This window comes from Labrus mixtus, chromosome 10 (genome assembly GCF_963584025.1).
Source record: "Labrus mixtus chromosome 10, fLabMix1.1, whole genome shotgun sequence".
Taxonomy (NCBI): Eukaryota; Metazoa; Chordata; class Actinopteri; order Labriformes; family Labridae; genus Labrus; species Labrus mixtus.
This window is the reverse complement of record NC_083621.1, coordinates 7,042,448-7,065,831: the sequence shown is the minus strand read 5'-3', so window position 1 is coordinate 7,065,831 and position 23,384 is coordinate 7,042,448. Positions and strand designations below refer to the sequence as shown.

Genomic DNA, 23,384 nt, shown 5'->3' with positions numbered 1-23,384 from the left:
TGTGCAACGCAAGCAGCCTCCACATTATATTTAAGAGACATAAAATACTTAAATGGTTCAAATTTGAAATAAAAATTTAAAACAGGAAAATGTGAACTACCTATACTGACTGAAAATAATACACATGATCTTTGCTCCACTCTGCAAAAAGGTTGAATTGGGAATGTCTTCCTACTCTGAAGCTATTCTTACTTTGCTACAAGTTCCACCTGTTGGTCACGGACATCACATTACCAGACACCACTTCCCCTCCTCTCATGCTGTCCTCCCTTGTCTGTTTCTTCTTAATATCTCTTTTACTGTAATGACATTTTCTTCAGGATTTGTATGTTGTGTGTGACATGTACCAATGGATACCCGAAGGATCTTTTAATAAGTTATTGTCCCGTGCATAAGAAGATATTAAGAAGCTGGAGAAGAAGAACGGTGTATAACAGAAGTACTTCCATCGGTATTTACCCTCGAATGCCTTACAGCTTTACTTACCAGCCTGTTTGGAAAAAAATAAGAAATTGCAGCTATTTTAGTTGAAATGAGTGAGGTGGAAGTAAAGACTTTCTGGAAAATAAATACTTGAGAAAAGGATGGATATATTAAAACACAGAAATGTACAGTATGATTTTACTTCCTTCACCTGGTGTTTAGTGCTAACAAGCATGCTAACATGTTGACATGTCAGCTGAAGATAGCAAATGTGATATTTTACCTGCTGAATGTAAAGTCATTGAGAGCGTGTCATCATGCTAACATTTAGCTTGAAGCAGTTCCACAGTTCAACCTCACAGACCTTCTAACTTATTCTTGTAGCCTCAGCACTTTCTTTTCAAGACAAATCCTTAATCAACTATTTGCTCCTAGAGAAAAAAGTCCCTAAATTCAGAATCCGCAGTAAATCAAACAACAAGCAGCTGTTTAGAATGGCAACATGCAGGTTTTTGCTGGTGTTCATTCCTGTAATCATAACTGATTACCGGTACTCAGCTTGAAGCCTCGGGCGTGATGCAGAGTCGTACAAATTGGTAGGAAATGTCTAAAGTGTATGAGTAACAACTTGTAAGACACATGGTTAATGTATTATTTTCTATTCTTATACACAATGTCAGCTAATGAAGTGTCGCTACTGGCATAGGTGGTTCAAAACTGGCTTTTGTGCCCTATTTGTAATGTTTTGCTGTCTGTCTGTCTGTCTGTGTTTTAAAGGCCTTTATGTATCAGAAACAGTGACTGGTCCAGGTTTGTTGGGGGTGCAGACAAGGTCAACAACATTTGCTATGACTACCACCCAGCCCCCTGCGGTCCAGACTGCATCTGTTACATTCCTCACAAAACAGAGCAAAACACCATCACTCTGTGTGTTATGTTGAGCAGGAGCATGAAATTACATTAGTGCCTACATTAGGGAGCTTTAAATGCTATGGTTAGGTTTCTTTAATGTGGTTTACAACAGTGACTGTGCCACCTTTGGCTGCCTTCTTTTCTCTCACCGCAAATGACTTACTCAATAAACCACCTTACATAGGTTTACTCTCTTCATATACCTGGATGTTTCCATCCCATGAACTCTCACATTCACATATCTCCTTAATCGTTTTATTTTATTTTACCTATGCTATGATTACCCTCCTGTCTGCTCCTTGCTCTCTTTACTTCTCAGCCATTTCACTTTTTTGCAATCTCTCTCCCTCCCACATTTATCTCCCTCTGTTCTATTTATTCCACCCTCGAAGTCTCTCTCTCGGACTCCCTGCCCCTGCGTGTTAAATTGGAGCATGGAAACAGATTCCCTTAAGTACCTGCTCTGGAATCTCCTCTGCGATGATAACTCCAGACCCTTTCCATGCAGAACTGGCAAAACAGGCAAACCTGAACTGTGTTTTTTAAGAGGAGAAAGAAACAAAAACAAGCCATTAAAGGGTTTTTGTGAGCTTTAAAATGTCAATTAGTGTCACTTATGGGGTCACGTTTGGATTCAAGTCATTTTCTAAAAATATTTATGAGCATGTAACCTGGAAAAGCATTTCTGAAGGTTCAAATGGGGTGCTAAAAAAATGACAGCATGCTTCCATAGCAGGAGAAATATGAGCTGTTGGCTTCCCAGATTCTCTTTATGCCACATTACTGCTCCGTCAGAGCTCAGCTCTATGCATTATTTGGTGCTGATAGTTGTGCACATCTGGGCCATGTGCTCAGGTGAGAGTGGATTTTGAAACATGGCAAGCAGGGTGAATGAAGTATAAGAAAAAAACTCTAAGATTTACTGATGATTTCCATCTGTATTTGTCATTACTGCCGTTCTTATGGTAGGCAATGCAATTTGAAAGTTTATGTATGCTTTGATAGTTCCATGTCATTAAAACTGAGAGTGACTGACAGATACATATATGTCATTATGTGTGTATAATGGCGCAGAGACGTTTACTCATGAGCGGCAGACCCTATGGCAGAGGAAGACTGATTTTGTCCCATGTGCACCTGACATGGTTGCATCAGCAGGACTGGATCATCAGAACCCAATGAGGCCTTCAGCTCTCTAACTCCTTGCAGTTCCATCAATATGTACTCTGTTATGGGAAAAATACAGATTTATGAACTTATTTTCTTGTTAGTGCTGTTATGACAGAGTTTGATACAAATGTGCACATTTTCCTGCACCTTCTTAAATGCATCCTGCAGCAAACACTTGGAGACGAGGAGGGTGTTTCACTCATCAGTGAATGTTTCCTTGTGCACGGTATTGTGATTGTTGTGACTGTGTCTATGGAAAGAGTTCAGTACCACAGACGCGTGTCCTTGGGGGGACACTGGAGGCTAGCGTACAATACAAGGCAAACAGCATCTAAACCTGTGAGATGATAGACTTTCCAGCTGCTTTCTGTGCCCAGCCCTATCTTTCTCTGTATCTCACCAATGGCACTTAACGACCGATTCCTTTTCACTTAACCAAATAACACACATTGACGCAACCAATCGCATTTGTGGAAAGTCAAGCAAAGGTGATGAAAATAAGTCTCAGAGGAGGAGATCGCCTTTTGTTCTCACTATCTCTGAGGAAAAATAGGGTAGATCAGATTTTCCATAAAGTATTTCCAATGGCACAGGCGGCGTTTCAGATTTCAAAAGGGCCTTGAAAAAAGCTGCTAGAGTTCCTCTGATGTTTTACTCCAAAATATTGCCATGTGCTTAGACACAATAAATAACTGTATCACTCGGCGAAATGTAATTAATCTGTTTGATGACAAGCACAGAGATCGAGAACAATGATACTGATGAAAAATGTTTCCAGTTTGGCATTGAGTTAATGAAAAGTGCTCCATGATTGTTGTCATGGCAGCATGTGACACAGAAATAACCTACAATGCCTGACACACACACGGTGTAATGAAATGCCTTTATTAAAACGCACATAGCCCTCCTTTGTGGCGAGGCCGATGCTATTTCCATGATTGTCGAAGACACACACAGGTCTCCACCCTTGAGCAGATTTATTTTCACACATGCTGGGTGAGGTGTCTGCAATTCCTCCCCGCCCTGCCATTGTTTGTTCTGCTGTTAAGTGTGAATATGAGCAGAGGGCAGGCAGAACTATAGCTGCGTTTAAGGGCTTCTCCTGCTCCGCTGAGTGCCGTTTGCTGATGTCACGCTTAGTTAACAGCTTTCCAGACCGCTGTAGTCTACCATGTCCATCACTGGGGTGAGAACCAGACGCTGAGGCTCTGAGTCTGTCCTCAGAGTCCGAACATTTGTCTCTATGACGTAAAAAAAATTGTGGGAAACGCATGTATTATTCTCCCAGATTCCAATATGACTTATTCATACATGCATAATACATAACAGTTCTGCAGCAGCGTTAATAGGCTAATAGTAGAATCCATTAAGTCTTTTTCTGTGTTGTATAAAGCTAAATTGTAACTGACGTGTGGGACCATGTTCTGTGAAGTCATAGCTGTGTTTTCTCCCACTGGTCTGTCTCTCTCTCTCTAATTACTCCTGTGCTCATGTCTGATTTCTTCACACATACCTTTTGTGTAAATGTGGCCACAGCTCAGGAACAGGCCCTCTTTGATCACCTGGACACAAACCAATGACAATAGCCTATGTTAAGATGAATGCAGACTTTCCAATATGTGCTCCATATTGACTTCAAACAGACGCACACACGATGAATTCCCCCGTCCAGACACTGAAGCATGCAGGGAATGAAATGGAAATCAAAGTCAATACAGCATCATCTTGCAGTGTTGCAAAAACATACCCTCCTGGAACACCTCCATTCCCCATTCCACACAAGCATTGCTGCTTCACAGACACACACACACACACACACACGTCCAAAATGATTCACCCTCCCAAGTGCTTAGCATCATCAGCATTCCCTGAACCAGCCTTGACTGCAGAGCACAACTACATGACAAGACAGTCTCAGGGGTCAAATGAAATGCACGCTCTAAGTGCCACTTCATCTTCCAGGCATAACAGCAGCAGCTTGAGAGAGCAAACTAGACCGTTGTGCGTTTATACGCCTGCATGGTGGTGCATTGTTACCCGGGGCCCTTTTGCACTTTTCTGTAGCCACGCATGACTTCTCCCCAAAAGGGCTCTCCTCCAGCTCCTACTGTCTGTTTATGTAGACGCCTACCACCATGGTGGGCATGGAATGCACCTTTACTTCACTCACTCACTCACTCTCTCACACAAACACACACACACACACACACACATATAAATAGACACATCCAGGAGTCTGCCTCAACCTGCTGATATGAGCTGCTTGTGTTTTACTTTTACACACACGGGTAAATGTTTTGATTAAAAGGCTGTTACTGTTTTGCTAGTCACAATGGCTTTGTAGTGTGGAGGGGTTTGCTGCCGTGCTGATGGATGAACGGCCGCTCCCTGCCTCCAGTGAGTGGTTGAATGAGAGAGGAGCTGTCATCGCCCGGCTGCCAACACCGTTGCCTGAAGAGAGAGAGGTGAGGAAGAGAAGGAAGCGGGGGGGGGGGAAAGAAATTGGATGGAGAAGCAGCGAGAGATGATGTGTTGAAGTGGGAGAAGATGTCCAGGAAAGGAGCAGGGCCTAGAGGAAAAGAGGGGAAAGAACATATATGATGGAGGAGAGGAGTTCAGCATTGGGTGCAGCACACCTCACACCCATATCCCAGAAGACACTGCAGCGATGGCATTACGTAAAAAGGGGGGGGGGAAAGCAGGTGCTTGGAAACACACGAAGCCTGTGATCAACAGTTCTGCTGGGCTGAGTCAACGGTTTAAATGCTCCGTTTACTCTGGGGTCCCAAGATGAAAAGTTTCACAGCATTCGGTAAAGGGGAGACTTAATTACGCTGTTGTTACGCATTGTGCTGGACAAAACACAAGAGGATGACGGCATGTCGTAAATCTTTAGAACAAAAGAAGTGAAAGAAAGTATCTTCATCTCTCTGAAGGGAAGGAGGAGACATTTATATTAGAGATGATACTCAAGTTCTGAATGTGACATCAGCTTTGTTGGTATTTACAGAGCACGCTCTGTTTCAACTTGTCCTCCTTTGTTGTATTAAAAGGTTAACTATGAGCAATGAAAGTCTAATTGCCTGTTGGATTGAAACCTTGATCTTTAAAAAAAAGCCTCACTCTCTTATCACACCGATTTCAAATCATACCCAGTGTGATGAACACTGCCAATGAGTTAATATTCATTAACAATCATGTTGGTTCATCGGTAAAGGATGTGTGGATGTCTGCTTCAAGGCTGGAGTTCATTTTATTTTATTTGAGAGCAGTCTCACAGTGCCTCCTATGGGTGATCATTGCAAATTGCATGTGGCATTGATGGGTTTTTACTCCAAGATTTGAACATGTTCAAGAAAAGTGGACCTCATATACAGTTAGTGGCCAAAGGGGCAGAGAGTATTTCAAAGTGTAAAAGCAAAAGTGGATGGAAATTGAAAATATTGCATTTTACTATTAAAAAAAAATACATTTTATCGTCATCCGTGTCTTTAAAGGGAGTGTGGAGGAGTTGTGAGTTCTCGGTGGCTGCAGTTTCTCTTTTTCCAAAGCAGTCTTGCCGGCTCTAGCAGTTTTCCGATTGCCCGTTCTGGAGATTACAGGATCCTGACAAATACTTCGGTCCAGTGCAAGAAAATGCATCTACAGCTACAAGTATAAGCCTCAAGGAGCTTTGGTTAATTACCTGCAGAGCAACTGTGCCAACAATGTTTGCACCAAATGCTCTGAGCAGAAGAAAACTGCAGACCATTCTTCTTCTTTCACCGCTGGCTTTTCAATGTGGCATAAGGCTCCATGTGATCAATCCTACTAGATAATGATAAGCTTTTTTTTTTTTTTGTTTCGGAGAGGCAGAAGCTTCATCTATTTTCTTGCCCCTGTTTTTCATGTATTCATTGTTTCCTTGTCAGTAATTGTCCCCTTTCATATCTGAACTTTGACTTCCTATTGTGTGTTTTCCTACATGTGTGATGATGTTCTTACCTGCACAGTACTTCTGTTTTTTGTCCTCATCTTTCTTTGTTCCTTTGCCAGTTTGTCCATGAACATCATACCATGCATTCGAGCGTTCCAGGTATTTCAACAAGTGTTTGCCTATTTTTTATGTCCCTTTTCTGGTTTTGGAGTTTGATTTACACCTGCTTACTGTTGGACCGCTTTGTAGACAGAAAAGCCTATTTTTTCTGTCTTCAACAAACAACAACTTTAATTTGAAGTAGCTCTGCCATCATTGAATAAGCTCTCAATAGTTACTAGAACTGAAGATGACACCTTAAAGACAGTAACACACAATTCTTTTTAACCTCCTCTGTGACAAGCCGACACATCGAAGCACCTACAGCGTGCATGTCATATCTTGACATGTTGAATACATCAGTCTCAACTTCAAGAATTTCCTGAACAAAGAGTGAGGGAGCTGAACCAAACACATGCCTAACTACAACTGATACTATTAGTACAGAAATATATGATCTCCTGTAACTCTACAATGTAAAAATGTCCACATTTCGTCCTATTTGAACTTAACAACCCTTTGTTTAATATTCACAGTTCTCACATGCATTTGTAATTACGTGTGTGCTTTGGTTGCCATTTTATCTCTTTAAATTCTTTAATTGCAGGTTTCTCTGATGTAGCTTGTAACCATGTGTTGCTGCAAACACAAAGTTCCCCTAAAGTATCATTAAAGGTTAATTTAATCCAGTCAATTCTAAATGTTGAGCTGGTTAGGCATGTCAATTAGGGAAGGTAGAGATGAAAGTACCTAACAGCAGCATTATCACATTTGGTTTAAATAAAAGACAACCCAGGGTGATGTCATTTACTGAGCAATTTAATTTAGGAAGTTAAGTAAATTAACTGCAGAAGTACTCACGGCTTTTTCGCAAAAACATTCAGATCAAATTTTGCTCTTTGGAGGTCTCTTGTTTGGCTGAATTTGTGTGTATGTGTTTGTTTGTGTGTGTGTGTCTGTGTGTGTGTGTGTGTGTGTGCCTGCAGATATTTTTACAGCTGGTTGTGTAACCTATAAATAAAAACACAAAAGTGGTAAACAAGAGCAGAATTGAAAAAGCATTGTTAAAATTGAAACAATCCCTGCTCTAGGTCTTATAGGAACATCTTTGCATGTCATTCTCCATATCTTTTCTTCCCCCCTCTCCTTACCTGTCAGGTCTCCCTCTCTGCTAACTATCTATAATACTTTACATTTGCTCACGCAATAGGGCCACATGAGACCTTTTAAAAAGTAGTCAAGTAGTAGAAAAAAAAAGTTCAGAGATTTTGGTTGCGCTTGTATTGGCTGGACAATAAAGGACTCATGTGAGAAGGCTGTCTTTGGGAGAATGAAGCGCTGGTAGTAGAGCGTGTTGTCCATACACAAAATCCCTAGTTCCTCCTGGACACATGACAAGATATTCCAGGGAAAGACTCTGAACCCCAAAGAGCTCTCATATGCAGATTATAATAGATTCAATTCAAGAGTTTGCCAAATAAGAGCTACGTACCTTCAGAAAACTGATTAATGGAATTTTATGGAAAACTTTAAATTTCTGGTTATCATTTATCAGCGTTATTACAGAATTGACACATTTAGTTATTGACTTTGAATTATAGGTACAGTGTCTATTCTTTAGGCCAATGTGATAAAATGAACTGCCACCTGTGATTCACATTCCTTGTTTGCCTTGGTATGGCATTGTTTAAGATATTGGAATATGCATTACTTGTCTTCTTGTCTAATGAAAGTATACATTTACACAGTTTTGTGCTGGCTGGGAGTTTGTCATGCTTTGCTCTGCTTATGGTGCAGCTGAAGTTATTTCCCCCCAGAAATCAATCTTTTTAATGCTTAGTAATAAATATACAAAAACGTTTTTTTTTTTAAGGTTGTTCGACAATCACAACATTGTAAAAAAAAAACCAAAAAAAAAAACCACTTACATTACATTTTGGCTGATTTACCACGCTGGTCTTGCTCCTGGAGGACGGCAAATCGCTCGCCGATTTCACCGATGGATAAACCCCAGGCATGATAGTCGAGCACAGATAAGAACAGAGGTTAGATGGAATATGGCTCTCTCCAGAGGTTTGAGATGCTGTCAAAGGGTTTTCTCGTGGATACCTGTGCTTATAATAACCTCGGTGGTGTTATGGTCATACTACGCCTACGTGTTTGAACTCTGTGTTTGTAAGTACGAGGAAGTGTCTTGTGTTTTGTTGTGATTTTGACCCTGCAGACTTCGCAGATTGCCGCACAGCAGTGTTTACAGAAATATCGTTATAGACCGACGGAGCTAGCGAAATATGCGGATGTAGTTCGGGGTGTGTGCTTTTATTCTGTCGACACTAGGTTTTCTATTTCTATTTAGCACTGCCACTTGGAAGGAGCAATGTAAACTCTGTGTTCATGAAACGACTGTCATGTGCAGCTTAGCAACAAGCTGTCAGTCTGGCTAGTCGAGTTAGCCTTCAAATGTTGACTCTTCTGAACAACCAAACGCTTCATTACACTGTTTTCTGCTCTCCGCTTGTTTTTTTTTAACCATAATATTTTTTTACCTCCACAGTCACACTCACCAATACATTAGAAAAAGGTGAGCTGCCCTCTCATGTTTCTGCTACAGTCAGTCATGTTTTTTATTTGGATTTATCAATTACAGAGACTGTTGATTTGTTGTTGCAGTGGCCTATCTGCTGGTGTTTCATGTGTGCTTTGTGATGTTCTCCTGGACATACTGGAAGTCCATATTCACCCCCCCTGCAACATCATGCAAAAAGGTATCCTAAATTCACAAAGATGACAATGTTATCTGTCATCTGTTTTCTTTTACCGCTTCTTTTAAGTCTCCACATGATCTGCCTTGTCGCTGCAGTTCCAGATGTCATACTCAGACAAGCAGAGGTACGAGATGGAAGAGAGGCCAGACGCTCAGAAACAGATCCTGGTTGAGATCGCAAAGAAACTACCCATCTTTACACGAACTCAATCTGGAGGTAAAAAAAATTGATGTTTCCCACCGCCTGGAAAAAAAATAGAACAGAGTCTGCTCTTGTACGAACTCTCTGAAAACCACAGGGGGGGTTACCAGGCAGGTACATTGAGCTGCAGTCTGTCATCTTGCGCGTAATCTGTGTGTGTGTGTTCAAAGCACAAAGTAGTGCAATTAGCTCTGTGTGTGTTCCCCCGAGCGTCCCCATCCAGTGCAATCAGCCAATGCATCTCTTTCATTAGTGCTGATTGCTGAGACTAAGTTCTAGGCTGCAGGAAGAGAACGAAGGGGGGAAGCTCAGCTCAAATGTCGCCCATTCAGCTGGCCATTCTCTTGTCTTTAGCTATCAGGTTCTGCGACCGCTGCCAGGTACTGAAGCCTGACCGCTGTCACCACTGCTCAGTTTGTGAAACGTAAGTCACTCTTTCCTCCTCAATCCATTCGTCCGATGAGATTGTGTTAGGCAAGGAGATATTTGTTGGCCGGGAACTGCTGTGATAATTAGAGGATGTCGCTTTGTCGGCACATTATCGCTTAGAAATGTTATGCCTCGTAATCAGTCAGAGCAGAGGTTAACCCAAAAGGGATGTCAGAATACACATTGTGTCTATATGGTGTGAAGAAATGTAATGATTCAAAATAACTGCAGACCTGTTTAAAATGAAATGTGGATTTTTTTTAAAAAGTATGTTTTTCTTTTAAAGATGTGTCTTGAAGATGGACCATCACTGTCCTTGGTGAGGAGTGACGAACAGTAGCACACATTCCCCTCTATTGAGTTATTTAATTCATCATTAATTCATGAATTTTGCTCTGACACAAGATTTTTTTTTCTCTTCAGGGTGAACAACTGTGTGGGCTTTTCCAACTACAAGTTCTTCCTGCTTTTCCTCTCCTACTCCATGCTGTACTGTGTGTTTATTGCAGCAACAGTCTTTCAGTATTTCCTCAAATTCTGGGGGGTGAGTGATGTTAATCTCAATTTTTTTTCCTTTGCTCTGTATCTGAAAATGGATTATAGGACACATTTGAGTTGCACCTTGTCATCACTATTTCAGTTCTGCAACAACAGAGAACTAAAGTCTTTGTTGTGACCTTTAAAAAAAACCAAAAAAAAAAAAAACACCATTTGACTCAAGTTTCTTCTTCTCCTGTTTCTCTCTCTCAGGGGGACTTGCCAAATGGTCCTGCAAAGTTCCATGTCCTCTTCCTCATGTTTGTGGCACTCATGTTCTTCGTCAGTCTCATGTTCCTCTTTGGCTACCACTGTTGGTTGGTGGCCAAGAACCGGTCCACTTTAGGTGAGGATTTACGTATTTGGAAAACCCCTCAGTGGTCTTTGTAAAAGTGAATGTGGAGGATTGAAGCACGAGAACTTATTCTGACCCAGTTGATACTTATTTTCATAGAGGCCTTCTCAGCTCCAGTTTTTGTCTGCGGACCAGACAAAAATGGTTTTAATGTCGGCTTACGCAGAAACCTGCAGCAAGTATTTGGAGAGGATCGGAGACTGTGGTTCATCCCCGTCTTCACAAGGTGAATAAGATATGATGCATTATTAGACAATTTGCTTCCACTTTCTCATTATTCAGTGATGGTGCTCTTGTTGTATTTAATATGCAGCTGTACTCCTGTTGACCAGGCTCTGTAAAAGAGTAGTTTCACAATATATGCTGCAGGGATGATGTTACTATTTACACATACCTGGAAGTTATCGTCACTTTTGTTCCCCTATAGAGAAGCCAACATTATTTTTGATTATCAAAGATACAATGTTTGTGTTTTTATCAGGATAATCTTTGAAAGTGAACACCATGTTTTATGCATTTCATTGTGTGAATGCAAATGTTGTCAGTAAAAAGCTATTGTTAGGCCATAATCAACACATAAACCAAACATAAAATCAGTGATTGGATAAGTTGAGCTTATGTTGTGGTTCCTCAATGTGCCTCTATCCTTTTTTTTTTGCATGTCAGCCAAGGAAATGGCCACTACTTCCCCTTGAAGAATCGCAGTTCTGATTCCCAGAACCCCTTGTTAGCCAATGAGGACATGTGGGAGGAGTCTGATGACTGCTCCGAGGAAGGAGGTCTGGGTTAGTCACTTTTTACTCTGTCATATTTATTCTTTCACATGTTCCATGTCATTACAAGAACATGTACATTTTTTATTCAAAACTTTCTTGAGTGTAAATATATATTTTTGAATGAAGTTGAAATCTCATATTATTTGTGATGCCAACCAGCACAGTGCTACTAGATAAACAGGTTTGTTAGTAGTAGTGGAAAGTCCTCGGAGAGTTTTCTCAGGAAATGTGCTGTTTTTAGTGTTCAACAACAGTAGCTTTGGCATCTAATCCATAACAACATTGATTTTGGACTCTTGATGAACTGCAGTGCCAAGCGGTGATTGGTGCAAGCTGAAAATGGAATTTGAAAAGACAGAGCTCACTCTGACCTTTTTTTAAATTAAAGCTTGTGTAGGCTTCTGAATTGTACAGAGCTGAATTTAACATTTCCAAAGAATTCAGAGTGATTTGATATTATTTTACATCTACCACTTGACTAATTTCATGCAAATAGATAAAGAATATTCAGCAAAGTGTCTGATCAAACAATTTGGTCAAGAGTAAATCTTACTGGGTCCTGTTATAATCAGTGCAGTCGAAGCAGCACAACTACTCTACTGTAATATTGAAGCACTATCTGCACACACACATGTAGCTCTAGTTCTCCTTGCTTTCCAAACCCTCCTTAGAAAGTTGAGAAAGACAATTTTTACCACGGAAATGATTTTATACCTTTTATACTTGTTTGGAAGATTTAGAATTAAGAGGAAAATGTTGATTTCTTTTTACTTTCAACTTTCTCTCAAACATGGCTTAGATTTATTTGGCTGTTTCTCTTACGTTGAGAAATTCAAATGTACAACATTGGAATTAAAAGAGATCAATAGATTGTCATTTAAATCTTTTAAGTCTCCAATTCCAAATAAGTTTTTGCATGAAATGTTTTTTTCCACTAAAGCAGTTAATCTGGATTCATTTTAAGAGCATTATTATTATATTTATATATATTTTTGAAACCTTCCAGCACCAACAACAAGAAGTCCAGATGTACATTTTCTAATGACCTTGGAAGAAAAAGGCACATAGATGTGATTGCAAAAGAGAAAAAAGAAAAAAGTCAAATGTGTATCAAACAGTTGCCATTTGCTTTTGAAATGATGTTTACATATTCAGTAATCTTGCCACCTGCATGGCCTGTGTTTAGATTCTAACCTTTATATTCTGCTACCACCTGGTGGTCACATGCAACATAATGTAAACTACTGCATGATCTGAACCCATTTTATTCACAGTACTACATGCTAAAATGTCTTTTTTGTTCTTTCCTTTATTTCAGCTGAGGACCGAGACCCCTCTGTTACCATAGAGATGGAGGAATAGTCATTTTAATGTTAAGGACAATTTCTACTGGTACAGGGGCTGTACAGTAAATATAATATCAGACACACTGTGTACCACGAGACAAATGCATTCCAAATCACGCGGATTTACTAACACTGAAAGAAATTCTGAAGGGGGCCAAAGGTGTGGAAAAATCTGCATTTGGATCAAATGTTTTACATAATGACAGCCAGTAGCTTCATCTATCCTCTCCAGGACGACAAATTCAGTTTGATTTGGAAAAAATAAAACTTTGCAATATTACCTCGGAAAAAAAGTCAACTGCTGTTTAACATGGACTGCATATTTCCCTCTGGAGGTTCATCTCAAGACACTGGCCTCTGTGAGTTTTTGAATTACTGTAAATCTGGAAGCTTCTGTCCGGCTCTGTACTTTTGTATATATACTGTTTCAGTTGGCCTGTGGGTTTATAGTGTTGCACTGCAGAACCTGGTCTGTGCAGGGGGGACATCGAACCTAACACCCATAATGCTCAGAGGGGGGTCTCTTGTTGTCATTCAGTGCTCTGGCCTCTTCCAGTTTGGCTCTTGCCGATATTAACTTGAGATTTTAGATTACTTTTATTCAACAAACATATAAAAATAACCGACAGAACCTGCGCCTTATTAATATATATTTATTCTTGTGTTTTGGGAGTTTATTTCTCCTGAGAATGTATCAAGCATCCTGCTTGTGTAAGTAGACTGTGACAACATGTATGGCACCTATTTAATGAAGAACCTCATATATTATGCTTTAATAGACAATATCAACACAAATATTGAGTTAAAATGCCATTACCAATGATTAATAAGGAGGGTGACAGTAATGAAAACAAAATTAGCTTCATTATTTAGCTTTGGTTTGCAGCGCACAATGTTTGGAAATGAAGTTCTAAATCTCATCGAGTATTATAGCAAATATTAAAGCTAGGGTAGGCAACTTTATAGAAACCATGCAGAGAACTTGCGCTGCCAACAACTTGTGTAGGACGAGTTACCCTGAAGTGCTAGAAATAGGAGCGAAGGCCATGGTTGTCATTGTTAAGCATGGCCAATTACCTTTCTCTGCCATTCTTGTGTGAGTGGCAAGCCCGGCTTAATCATTGTGAAACCTCTGCACATGTGCAATGAATGCACAGGCAGAGTGCTCCTAGGTGGGCAGGGAGGTATGTAGAAAGGTATGAAGACCATTCAAGAATTTCTTTTGACCGACAGAGAGTGTTCTTATTTCAGTCCTTTTGACAGCCACAGTTACAGGATTGCTTGTTCGAGCAGTGGTTCAACTGATTTAACAAAAACAGAAACGCCTATCCTTGCTTTAAGAAAATGTCTGAATCCAAACCGGAATATATCATATATCAAAAATTAAATGCTTTTGTCGTCTTTGTCGATATTTAAAAAAATGCAGTAAGCAGTTCACATTTTTTAAAGTTCTGGATGAGTGTGCATGACATACTGTGACATTTTTTTTTAAACCACCGTCACAATCCTTTTTCCTACTATATCAGCCATCTCCAGTACATTCACACCTCTGTGTGGATGCAGCGATCAGGAAACATGTGAGATTAGCTTTCTTTGTAGGCACAAACTCAAAAAGGAGAAGGTGCAGACTTTTTCTTTGTCAGTTTTCTCTTTTGATCTTTTTGAATATACCGAAAACTGTACATGTATGATATAGACTGATCTTCATTCACTGGTTGGTAAAGGTCAGCTGCTCTAAGTGTTTTCTACCTGTGTTTCTGTTTTTTGAGATGTTTTGTTTTGGTGTATGAACTTGTGTGTTAAATCCAGTGTACATCTTATTGAGAATGATTGAAATGTTGGGCCTTCAAGCATCAAACTTGATGCTGATAGATCTTGACACTTTTAACTGGCTTCCTCTGATCGGTTTTCTATGTTGGGTAAGCCAAATCAAATGCTGCTCATGCCTGAGAAATACATAACATTACATAAACATGTCTCTTATTAGTTAATCTACATGTATTTATCTGAGGTATGACTGTGTTTGGAAGCATGTGTGAAATGTTAGGGATGTTGAGTGGATCATGAATCTTGTGTCTATTGTTACCATATTTAGCTCCCCCTGTGTTTTGTTTACTGATTCATAACTGCTGCAGGCGGTATCTGTATATTTTGCTCCATTCAGTGACACTTGAAATAAACTATTGACGCTATGTGCTCTTATCAAATAATAGGATATTTATACCATGAGAAGCTCACTAATTATTCCCAGTGTGCAGACAGGAGGGAATATATTTCAAGCTCACACAGTATGGTCCCTTTTGAACCCTGCTTTGGAGTGTGTGATTGTGTCACTTCCCTTCTTCAAAACCTGTGGACCATTAACAGTACTGAAACCATCTCATCTTCTGTCTGTTAACAAATATAAATTCTTTATTTTCCACCATTTGTTGTAACATGCAAAATAAAATTATCCAAGTTGAACTCTCTATATTGTTCAGCGTATTTCTCTCTCGATCATGAGTAAACACAGCAAAAACACATGTAAATAAATACAATCCATCAGGTTCATCAGTTTATATCAGTTCGGGAACTTTGGAGATCAAGTAGCAGTATTTGGCACGACAAGGAGAACATGAGATACATTTAAATAAACAACACAAAATATACTGAAAAGCAAAAAGCAGATCATGTTCATCTGGTTGTCGTTGGTTCAGTTGGTGCCAAAGTACCTCTGTCCAAAATGAGTTGGAGCCACTGGATGAACCTCTGTGGTCAAGATGGTGATGTCTGGGAACTCCTGGATTATAGAATTGGCTCCTAGGAGATAATAAAAGGTATTACACTTTTAATGTAGTTTATAAAGCCTTATTAACATATTCAGCATTTGTGAAGCTTCACTTGTAAAATAGTGGTTGTACTTGATGCAAAAACAAATAGAGAAACTTATTTTCTTTCTATGAAATAAAACAATTTGCTTCAAGAGGATGAATCCTGTTTTTGTTTTGAACTTGTTCAGCGCAGATGTTCCTTTTCCTTTGCCTCAACATTTTCTCAGCCTCAGCTGTACAGCACTGCAGCCCAGCCGAACTACTCTTGAAGCTGTCAAGGTACATTTATGATGTTTGAAGGCCACTTCAATGCATTTCTAAATGCTGGACATGGAAGACATAAAAAGCCATCCAAAAATGTCAACACTCAAACACCTCTCCAAAAGGATCAAATTTAGGCATGGATACACATTTGGCAATTTAAAGCCTTTTCAAAAAATGCCAAAATACAGGAAACTAAGAATGTTCCAAAATAACCAATTACTTACGCAACTTAGGTTAACATACTAACACTATCCTTTTGACATACTTGCACTAAAAAAATATTTTTTTAAAATGTGTTTTTCCTGGATGATGGTTTGGAAACAAATCTAGTAGGTTTATACAAATCAACAGACTACATGCTCTTAGGAGCATTAAAAGGGATAATTACAGTTTAAGAGAACAGAGCCTTCAGATCTCATTATTTGTTGTGCAAAGTGGAAATATAGGTTTCATAATGGCACTAAAAGAAAAATTAAAACCCCTCAGTTTAAAAAACATTACAAATGTTTCTATGTAAAACCACAAAGACCAGCACCGATTGTCATAGCAATCAGTTTAAAACCACTGCAACATGTTTCTTTGTGGTTTTTCACTCATTTAAATCCATTGTTGCTGAGTAGTGTCACTGAACAGCACTGCAGCTAAACAACACTGCAGCTGGTTGCCAGTAGTATTTAGTATGAAGACAATGATACAGCAAGAAGAGGGGTGGAGAGGAGACTGCAGACTGAGCGTGTGATCTGGTGGGTAAACAAAAGAAAATGGGTGATGAGCTGCGGTGTCAGTGATCTGGCTGTGGTGGCGTACCGTGAGGCGTGGAGAAGAGGCTGAGGAGGATAATATGTCTGGGCTGAACTCCATGCTCTATCAGCACCCTCACTGCCTCAATCACAGTGTTCCCTGTACCTGCAGACACACAACATCAAATGTTTGACTCACATTTTGTGTTTAGAGGGCAAGATGTCACGAGACATCAAAAGCATCATAAAAAAGGTAAAAAGAAACATTAAAAAGAGGGACATTTTAAAGTTCTAACAACCAAAAAAAAATGATTGAAAAGATAAAAACAGCAAAAACAGAATCTATAATATACATTAATCAGACAGTAGTAAAAGACAAGCATCTAAAATATAGTTAGACAGTTTCAAAATGAAGGAGTAAAAGTTACAGTGCACTGTCATATTGTTAAAATGGATATTAAGATAACTTCATTTAATAAAAGGCTGCTGTAAACATGTGAGTCTTGGTTCTAGCAGTGGCATTATGGATCAGCTGCAGTTGTCTGATTGATTTTTTAGGCAGAGCTGTAAAGACATTTTACAGTTATCAAGTCCACTGAAGATAAATGTATGGACACGTTTTTTCAGGTCCTGCTGGGACATAAGTCATTTAATCCTTGATATGTTTTTTAGGTGACAGTAAGCCAACTTTGTATTTGTCTTAATGTGGCTTTTAAAATGTAGGTCTGAAACCATCACAACACCTAGTTGTATTGCTACCTCAGTTTTGTCTTTATGTAACTGAAGAAAATGATGGCACATCCAGTCACTGATTTGTTCAATGAATTTTCACAGTGCTTGTATGGGGCCATGGTCACCTGGTGACATCGACATTCATAGTAATGAAAAAGGTATTTAGCTGTTTTCTATAATCTGAGCCAGTGGAAGCATGTAAAGCAGAAGAAAAGAAGAAGAAAATCACTAAATGGCCAATTTGAGCACACATTTTCTGAAAAGTGGAGCGGGCAAAAGACAGAGAGGATGGACTTCTCTAATAATTGGTGGATTTGTAGACGGACTAGGGACACATATTAATGTTAGAAAAACATAGTAAAGTGTATTTAGCATTATAATAAAGAACCTTAAAGTAAAAATCTAATAACTTGACTGTTGCATATTTCTGGTCCATTATATGTTAGAATCTGAAAAGGGTACTGAGTTCTGTGCTGTCTGATCCATCCTTCAGTCTGGGTATTTGACAGGCTTTAATTTCTGACCCTGTTAGGATGCATTAGTGTAACCATATGATCCATCAACCTGACATCATAAAGCATACCTTCAACCTGGTTTGGTCGCCATCATATTTCTTCAAAAACTGAGAGCAGAAAAATGCTGCTGTGACATCGGCAAACCATGGCTATTAAGATACTATTTTTGTTGTCTCTCATTATGCTATTCAGCAGCTTGGTGGCCGTCTCCCAGGCAGTGTATAATTTCCCCCATGAGTGCTATAATTATCAGAACAGTGTGAATGGGCAGCTCTGATGTGGAAATGTGGACTTGGTGGTGAAGGTCAGCTCAAGGGAGACTTCTCAGAATGAATAAATACATGAAACTGATTTTACATTTGCACAAAAATAGACATCTCTTGACATTTATGAGCTACTGAGGGCGACACGCTGGTATCCACATTAAGATAAACTCTGTTACTTACTGAGGATGGGGTACATGAGCAGCACTTTTCTCCTGTATACATCAGGAGGGAATTTGGCATAGTACACCTTGGCTTTCTGTGTCTCCTCATCACTCTGGATGAGGATCTTTCCAATCCGGATGGAGCGGCAGCAGTCCCGTAGGCCCTGCTCCATGGCCTCACCTGTGGGGAGACGCACAGAATGAAACTAGAGCCTAACTGGAGCTTGCTTGCTTTTCATCGTTCTTCATTGTACTGTTTTTAATTCCTCTGCCTTGAACCAACACTTTCCCATTCCAACCACTATTCAGACACATACTGTGATACTCATTAACCTCAGGACGGCAGTGTAACAATCAAGTAAATGTTTTACAATCATCAGTAAAAACAGTCAATTTCTCTCATGTTCACTGCATCTTTTCTATATGCACCTAAAAATGCCAAATTGTGCAATTCTTTCAAAATGCATTTTTTTCAACTTGTCATTAACTTCTGGGGCAATCATCCTTAATCTAGATTTCATTTATTCCAAATTGTTAAAAAAAAATGCTTGATAGGTCCATTTCATTCAATTTTTTTTTATATTTTGAAATGGCTAAAAATGTTTTCGTGTAAAAACTCTCTACTGAAGCTCAGGCGCTCCATCAAGTATTTTTGAAACTAGATTGATCTACATCAACAGAGCTCCAGTTTGAAGTGATGACCATAAAAAGGCATCTGAATCAGATGTATTGCTACTAGTGAAGAGAAAAATATCAAAATGCTGCCACTCTGCTTTGACCCTTATTGCAGTTTGCTGCTATTTTTTGTTGAATGAATTTGTTTGTTAACTTTTTCAAGTATGCTGATTGACAATAGATTACTGAAATGATTGCAACCCTTGCACTGAAAACAAAATGAGCCTATGTTGAACAGAACACCATTTTATACACTCTTTATACACTCTTATGTTAAGGAAGGAATCAGAAGGACCTTTGATTTGATAGTTTTATGTTACTTTTAAAGTTTTTGGAACTAACCATCAACCCTTGAGGATTTGTGTCCACTGACGTGTGAACGTAAACATCAAAGTAGTACTTCAAAAGACATAACTTGGGTTATACACTGTTGGGCTATGATATGTCCATTTTTTTTTTTTAACTTTATGCTCTAGCATCACTGTCAAATAATAATACAGTTCTTTCATTTGAGAGGGATAGTATTCAAGTTTCTTCACAAGGGAAAATAATCTCTGATGTCTGCTGTGAAGCCTTCATAGAATATGCTATAAAAGGTACAGATTTATTTCAATCAATTTATTATAGTTCTGCAATATTTAAATGATCAATCAATTTCAGCATACAAAAAAACTGCTGCTAAAAAAGTGTGCACAAGATAGTCTGACCTGATTAACTTACGCAGAACAGAGTGTACAGAACGAGTGCACCGTCTGCAGAAATCACATATGCATGGGAAGACATAATAAATGTCCTGACGAAAGAAAAGGCTCTAATTTGGTAGGTAAGCTACGGAAGGTTTAACTTACCACTCCTCATTATGCTGACTCCACAGTTGCCTCTTTCAAACTTGACACCTTCATACTTGTACCCTGAGGGGGGAAACGAAACAGGAACATTGTCAAATGTAGCCGCCAGAAACAAGCCCACTCAGGCAAACATGCTGGAGGTAAAACACAGCATGGATCCTGGTACAGTAGTTATTAAGGTATTCACATTATTATAATTGGTTATCTATCCAGCACAGTTGGAGGTGGAGGGGTCTTGAACATTGATTTGTATTACAGATAGAGATTCTCACCTGTTGGTGTGGTCACAGTGCACTCTGAATAAGGAAGCTGATTCAAACCCTCTTCAACTACTAGTCTGATCTGTTCTTGGAGAAATAAGAAGCTTCAAACTCGTGGCTTATAAACACAAATGTACACAGCATTACCAGTAAGTCAAAATCTTACCAGTCGATCAGCACAAAACACAAAGTCTCCTCTGCTTGTTGTCCTGAAAATGTGTACATAGACATTTGATTAAATAGTTCAGAATGAATTGTGTGCTGTAACTACATAAATCTGCTTAATAAGCGTAGACAAACTAACACAACATTGCATAATTAGCATTCATTTCCGTATGACCCGCTGTCATATACTGTATGGAAAATGTCTTATGTCATCATGCTGTCTTATGTCATCATGCAACTGCCAAACGTATCACTCAGGATGAATTTACTGAAAATATGGAAAAGGCTGTTTTTGCTGTGCGCAGTGAATCATTTAGTCTGACACCTACCCAGTTCCAGACATTAATAAAAACAATATAGAAATACTCAAACTTGTGGCTGGTGGACTTTTATTTTGTAGGTCACTCGATGCATCTGTATTCATTTCAGTCTGTTTCACTTCAAGCTTAAACTCCTTAAAGAAGCTTGAAATGGTGTTATGGTGGATATACATTTTTTCCCCCCTGCAACATAGGTATCACCTTTATTATCCTGGGTCACCTCGTATCAGAACTTTACTCTGGCTGTACAATAAGTGCACACATCAATTCTGATTTCATACTCAAATTTCCTCAAAACTCAGCCTGACAGATCCAGCATAGTTGCAAACATTTGAGTATCTCCTGGAGGTTGAAATAAAGTGCTGTGGATTTGAAGGATGTCAAGTTTGCAGGACACTGGGGCAGAGGAGGTGAAATTGGATCAGCCACCCCACCCAGTTTAATCAATACCAATGTTTTAATAGGTCAGTTAAAGTGATCAGATTTCAGCCATCTGCAGCACTACTTTAGACAAACAAAAAGACATACAGATGATTCAACATAGGCAAAAAGATGCACCGTTCATCTGATACTATGCCATAAAAGACTGTACAATAGACTGTACAGGATTTTAGTTTGATACAGTTTACATGCTGTATTTTGTGGAATAACAGGCTATTACAAAAATATGCATTTTTGTAAGAGCATTAATTTACATAAGCCTTGTGTGCCTTCAAAAACCACCAACAAAATGTGGTGACAGTCACGTGGTCTACATGTCGTCAGTAAACGTTGGTAAAAAGTTGGATAAGATGTCCCACCCACCAGACCTTAAACCTGATGTAACTACATGTGGACAGTTTGTTAGTGATTGTTTGGAAACTTCTTCACTCAGCTACCTGCTCACGTTCTTGTTTAAAGTGACGCAGCAGCCACCTTTACATAGGTTATAATGTGTTTCTGAAGTTTGGTGTTTTTATACCTTCATGGTAGTGCTGCTCGATTTTTTTTTGGCAAAAATCATTATCTCGATTATTTTGATTGATATTGAGATCACGATTATTGAACACTATTGATTTTATCTCATCTAGATCACATGTTTTAATCAAATTTAAATTGTCTTAACACTTAAAAAAAAATCAAGCAATAATTGAATATATATATTATATATATATATATACATCTATAAAAACAAATAGATTAACTATGTTTTTGAGGTAGTAGTGATTTAATCTTGTGGCCAAAATATAACAAAAAAAAAAACTGAAACATTTTCGACACACGACAAGATGATCACAACATGGCACGAGGAACAATAATTGTTTAATTTCGATTATCTTGTTCTCGTGATCGTGGAACGATAAAAGTGTCATTGTAAATTGTAACTTGATTAATTGCCCGGGCCTTCTTTACGGCAGAGGCAAAGAAATGTTGCTTAAAATGTATTCTCCTCTACATATGTCCCCTTCGTTGTCTTTTGAGCTTAAACTGGGTCTACCCCAGTGTTATTTACATAGAGAATAAGACCACGCCCTAACATTTACACAAGTATATGGAATTGGTTTACATACTTGAATGAATTTGTTTTTAACTGTGCTGTTTGTACAGTGTTTGTTGACATGTTGTGCTACCTCAACATACTAAGAGAATGTTTTGCACTGATAAACTTTCCTCAAGCAGATAAAAGTCTGTGGGTATGATAAGAAAAAAATATGCATTTTTGTAAGAGCATTAATTTACACTTCAAAAACCACCAACAAAATGTATTTTTTTTATCAATCATCAGTCTTTGTAGACGTGTTAGTCGTCACTTCATTACTACTGACTGTGCTTAAATTCTGTCACTTTATCAAGCTCACAAAAGTCAACCTAAATAAAAGCATTTCTGCACATAGTGTCACAATTTTAGAAGCTTTTTGAGCAAACATTGCATCAATTGATTTCATGTTTCTGTATTTTGTGGAATAGCAGGCTGCCTTAAAAATGAGTAACATAGTTGCCAGAACTTCTCCAATAAAAAGAAAAAAGGTTCCAGTCTAGATTCAGAACTTTAAATGGGTTACATGAATCAGAGGTATGGATATGGTTGTGGTGTTACATGATATATGGAAGAGTGGGGACTCACTTGTCTCTGATTATAGTCTGTAATTCTCGTATCTGGTCGTTCAGAGGGAGCAGTTTGAGCTGAGGAAGTCCAAGGTTATCCTGACTGTCAGGCTGTATGGTGACATCAGATGGTTGAGAGTTGGACACCTCTGCAGGCACACTGCTGCTGCTGCTGCTGCTGTTGTTGTTGTTGTTTGCAAATCGTACTTGCTTCATTGGGTGCTCCTGGCCACTGTTGACATTGTTCAGTTGCTGATTGTGGCAAGGCATCCTGAGCACGAGATCGACGTGTGTCTTTCTATTTAAACTGTGCAACAGCCAGATGGCGTGTCTTCACTTACTGCCTGTTTGTCCCCACAGCCTGACAAAGACGGCAACGTGTTCTTCCTTCAGCCTCGCCTAGCGCGAGTTCACGCAGCTACCGCATCCAAAACTCTCCTTTAAGACTTCACCCACAAACCTCAAGACATGTAACTACGTCGTGTTCAAAAAAATAAAAATAAAACTAGCAGGTGATGTTTCCAGAAAGCTAGTAACAAGTAAATCCGCTTGCTGCTCGCTAGCTGTGTGTGTGTGTGTGTGACGCCGATCCACGCGCTGATCGCGTCGACGTA

The 23,384-nt window shown here is 39.2% G+C and overlaps 2 protein-coding genes across 2 annotated transcripts; one reads left to right on the top strand and one right to left on the bottom strand.

Moving 5' to 3' along the window:
* The first annotated feature begins 8,542 nt into the window (after positions 1-8,542).
* zdhhc15b (zinc finger DHHC-type palmitoyltransferase 15b) lies at positions 8,543-15,397 on the top strand. The gene is made up of 11 exons (XM_061047801.1): positions 8,543-8,695; positions 9,075-9,101; positions 9,191-9,285; positions 9,381-9,501; positions 9,841-9,910; positions 10,202-10,234; positions 10,339-10,459; positions 10,666-10,798; positions 10,907-11,033; positions 11,474-11,592; positions 12,902-15,397. The coding sequence occupies exons 1-11, from the start codon at positions 8,578-8,580 to the stop codon at positions 12,943-12,945; spliced, it is 1,008 nt and encodes a 335-aa protein (XP_060903784.1). The 5' UTR covers positions 8,543-8,577; the 3' UTR covers positions 12,946-15,397.
* A 73-nt stretch (positions 15,398-15,470) lies between these two features.
* uprt (uracil phosphoribosyltransferase (FUR1) homolog (S. cerevisiae)) lies at positions 15,471-23,342 on the bottom strand. The gene is made up of 7 exons (XM_061047803.1): positions 22,790-23,342; positions 20,367-20,409; positions 20,213-20,282; positions 19,941-20,003; positions 18,437-18,598; positions 16,811-16,909; positions 15,471-15,728 (listed from the first exon to the last, which is right to left on the bottom strand). The coding sequence occupies exons 1-7, from the start codon at positions 23,038-23,040 to the stop codon at positions 15,622-15,624; spliced, it is 795 nt and encodes a 264-aa protein (XP_060903786.1). The 5' UTR covers positions 23,041-23,342; the 3' UTR covers positions 15,471-15,621.
* Positions 23,343-23,384: the final 42 nt, after the last annotated feature.

What these genes read in the sequence shown, in the direction of transcription:
- uprt (XM_061047803.1), bottom strand. Translation starts at nt 23,040, where the DNA reads ATGCCTTGCCACAATCAGCAACTGAACAATGTCAACAGTGGCCAGGAG. An exon ending in CACTGTGACCACACCAACAG is followed by an intron (nt 20,004 to 20,212) that starts GTGAGAATCTCT and finishes TTCCCCCCTCAG; the next exon opens with GGTACAAGTATGAAGGTGTC. An exon ending in GCTCATGTACCCCATCCTCA is followed by an intron (nt 16,910 to 18,436) that starts GTAAGTAACAGA and finishes GTGTGTCTGCAG; the next exon opens with GTACAGGGAACACTGTGATT.
- zdhhc15b (XM_061047801.1), top strand. Translation starts at nt 8,578, where the DNA reads ATGGCTCTCTCCAGAGGTTTGAGATGCTGTCAAAGGGTTTTCTCGTGG. An exon ending in TTCATCCCCGTCTTCACAAG is followed by an intron (nt 11,034 to 11,473) that starts GTGAATAAGATA and finishes TTTGCATGTCAG; the next exon opens with CCAAGGAAATGGCCACTACT. An exon ending in CTCCGAGGAAGGAGGTCTGG is followed by an intron (nt 11,593 to 12,901) that starts GTTAGTCACTTT and finishes CCTTTATTTCAG; the next exon opens with CTGAGGACCGAGACCCCTCT.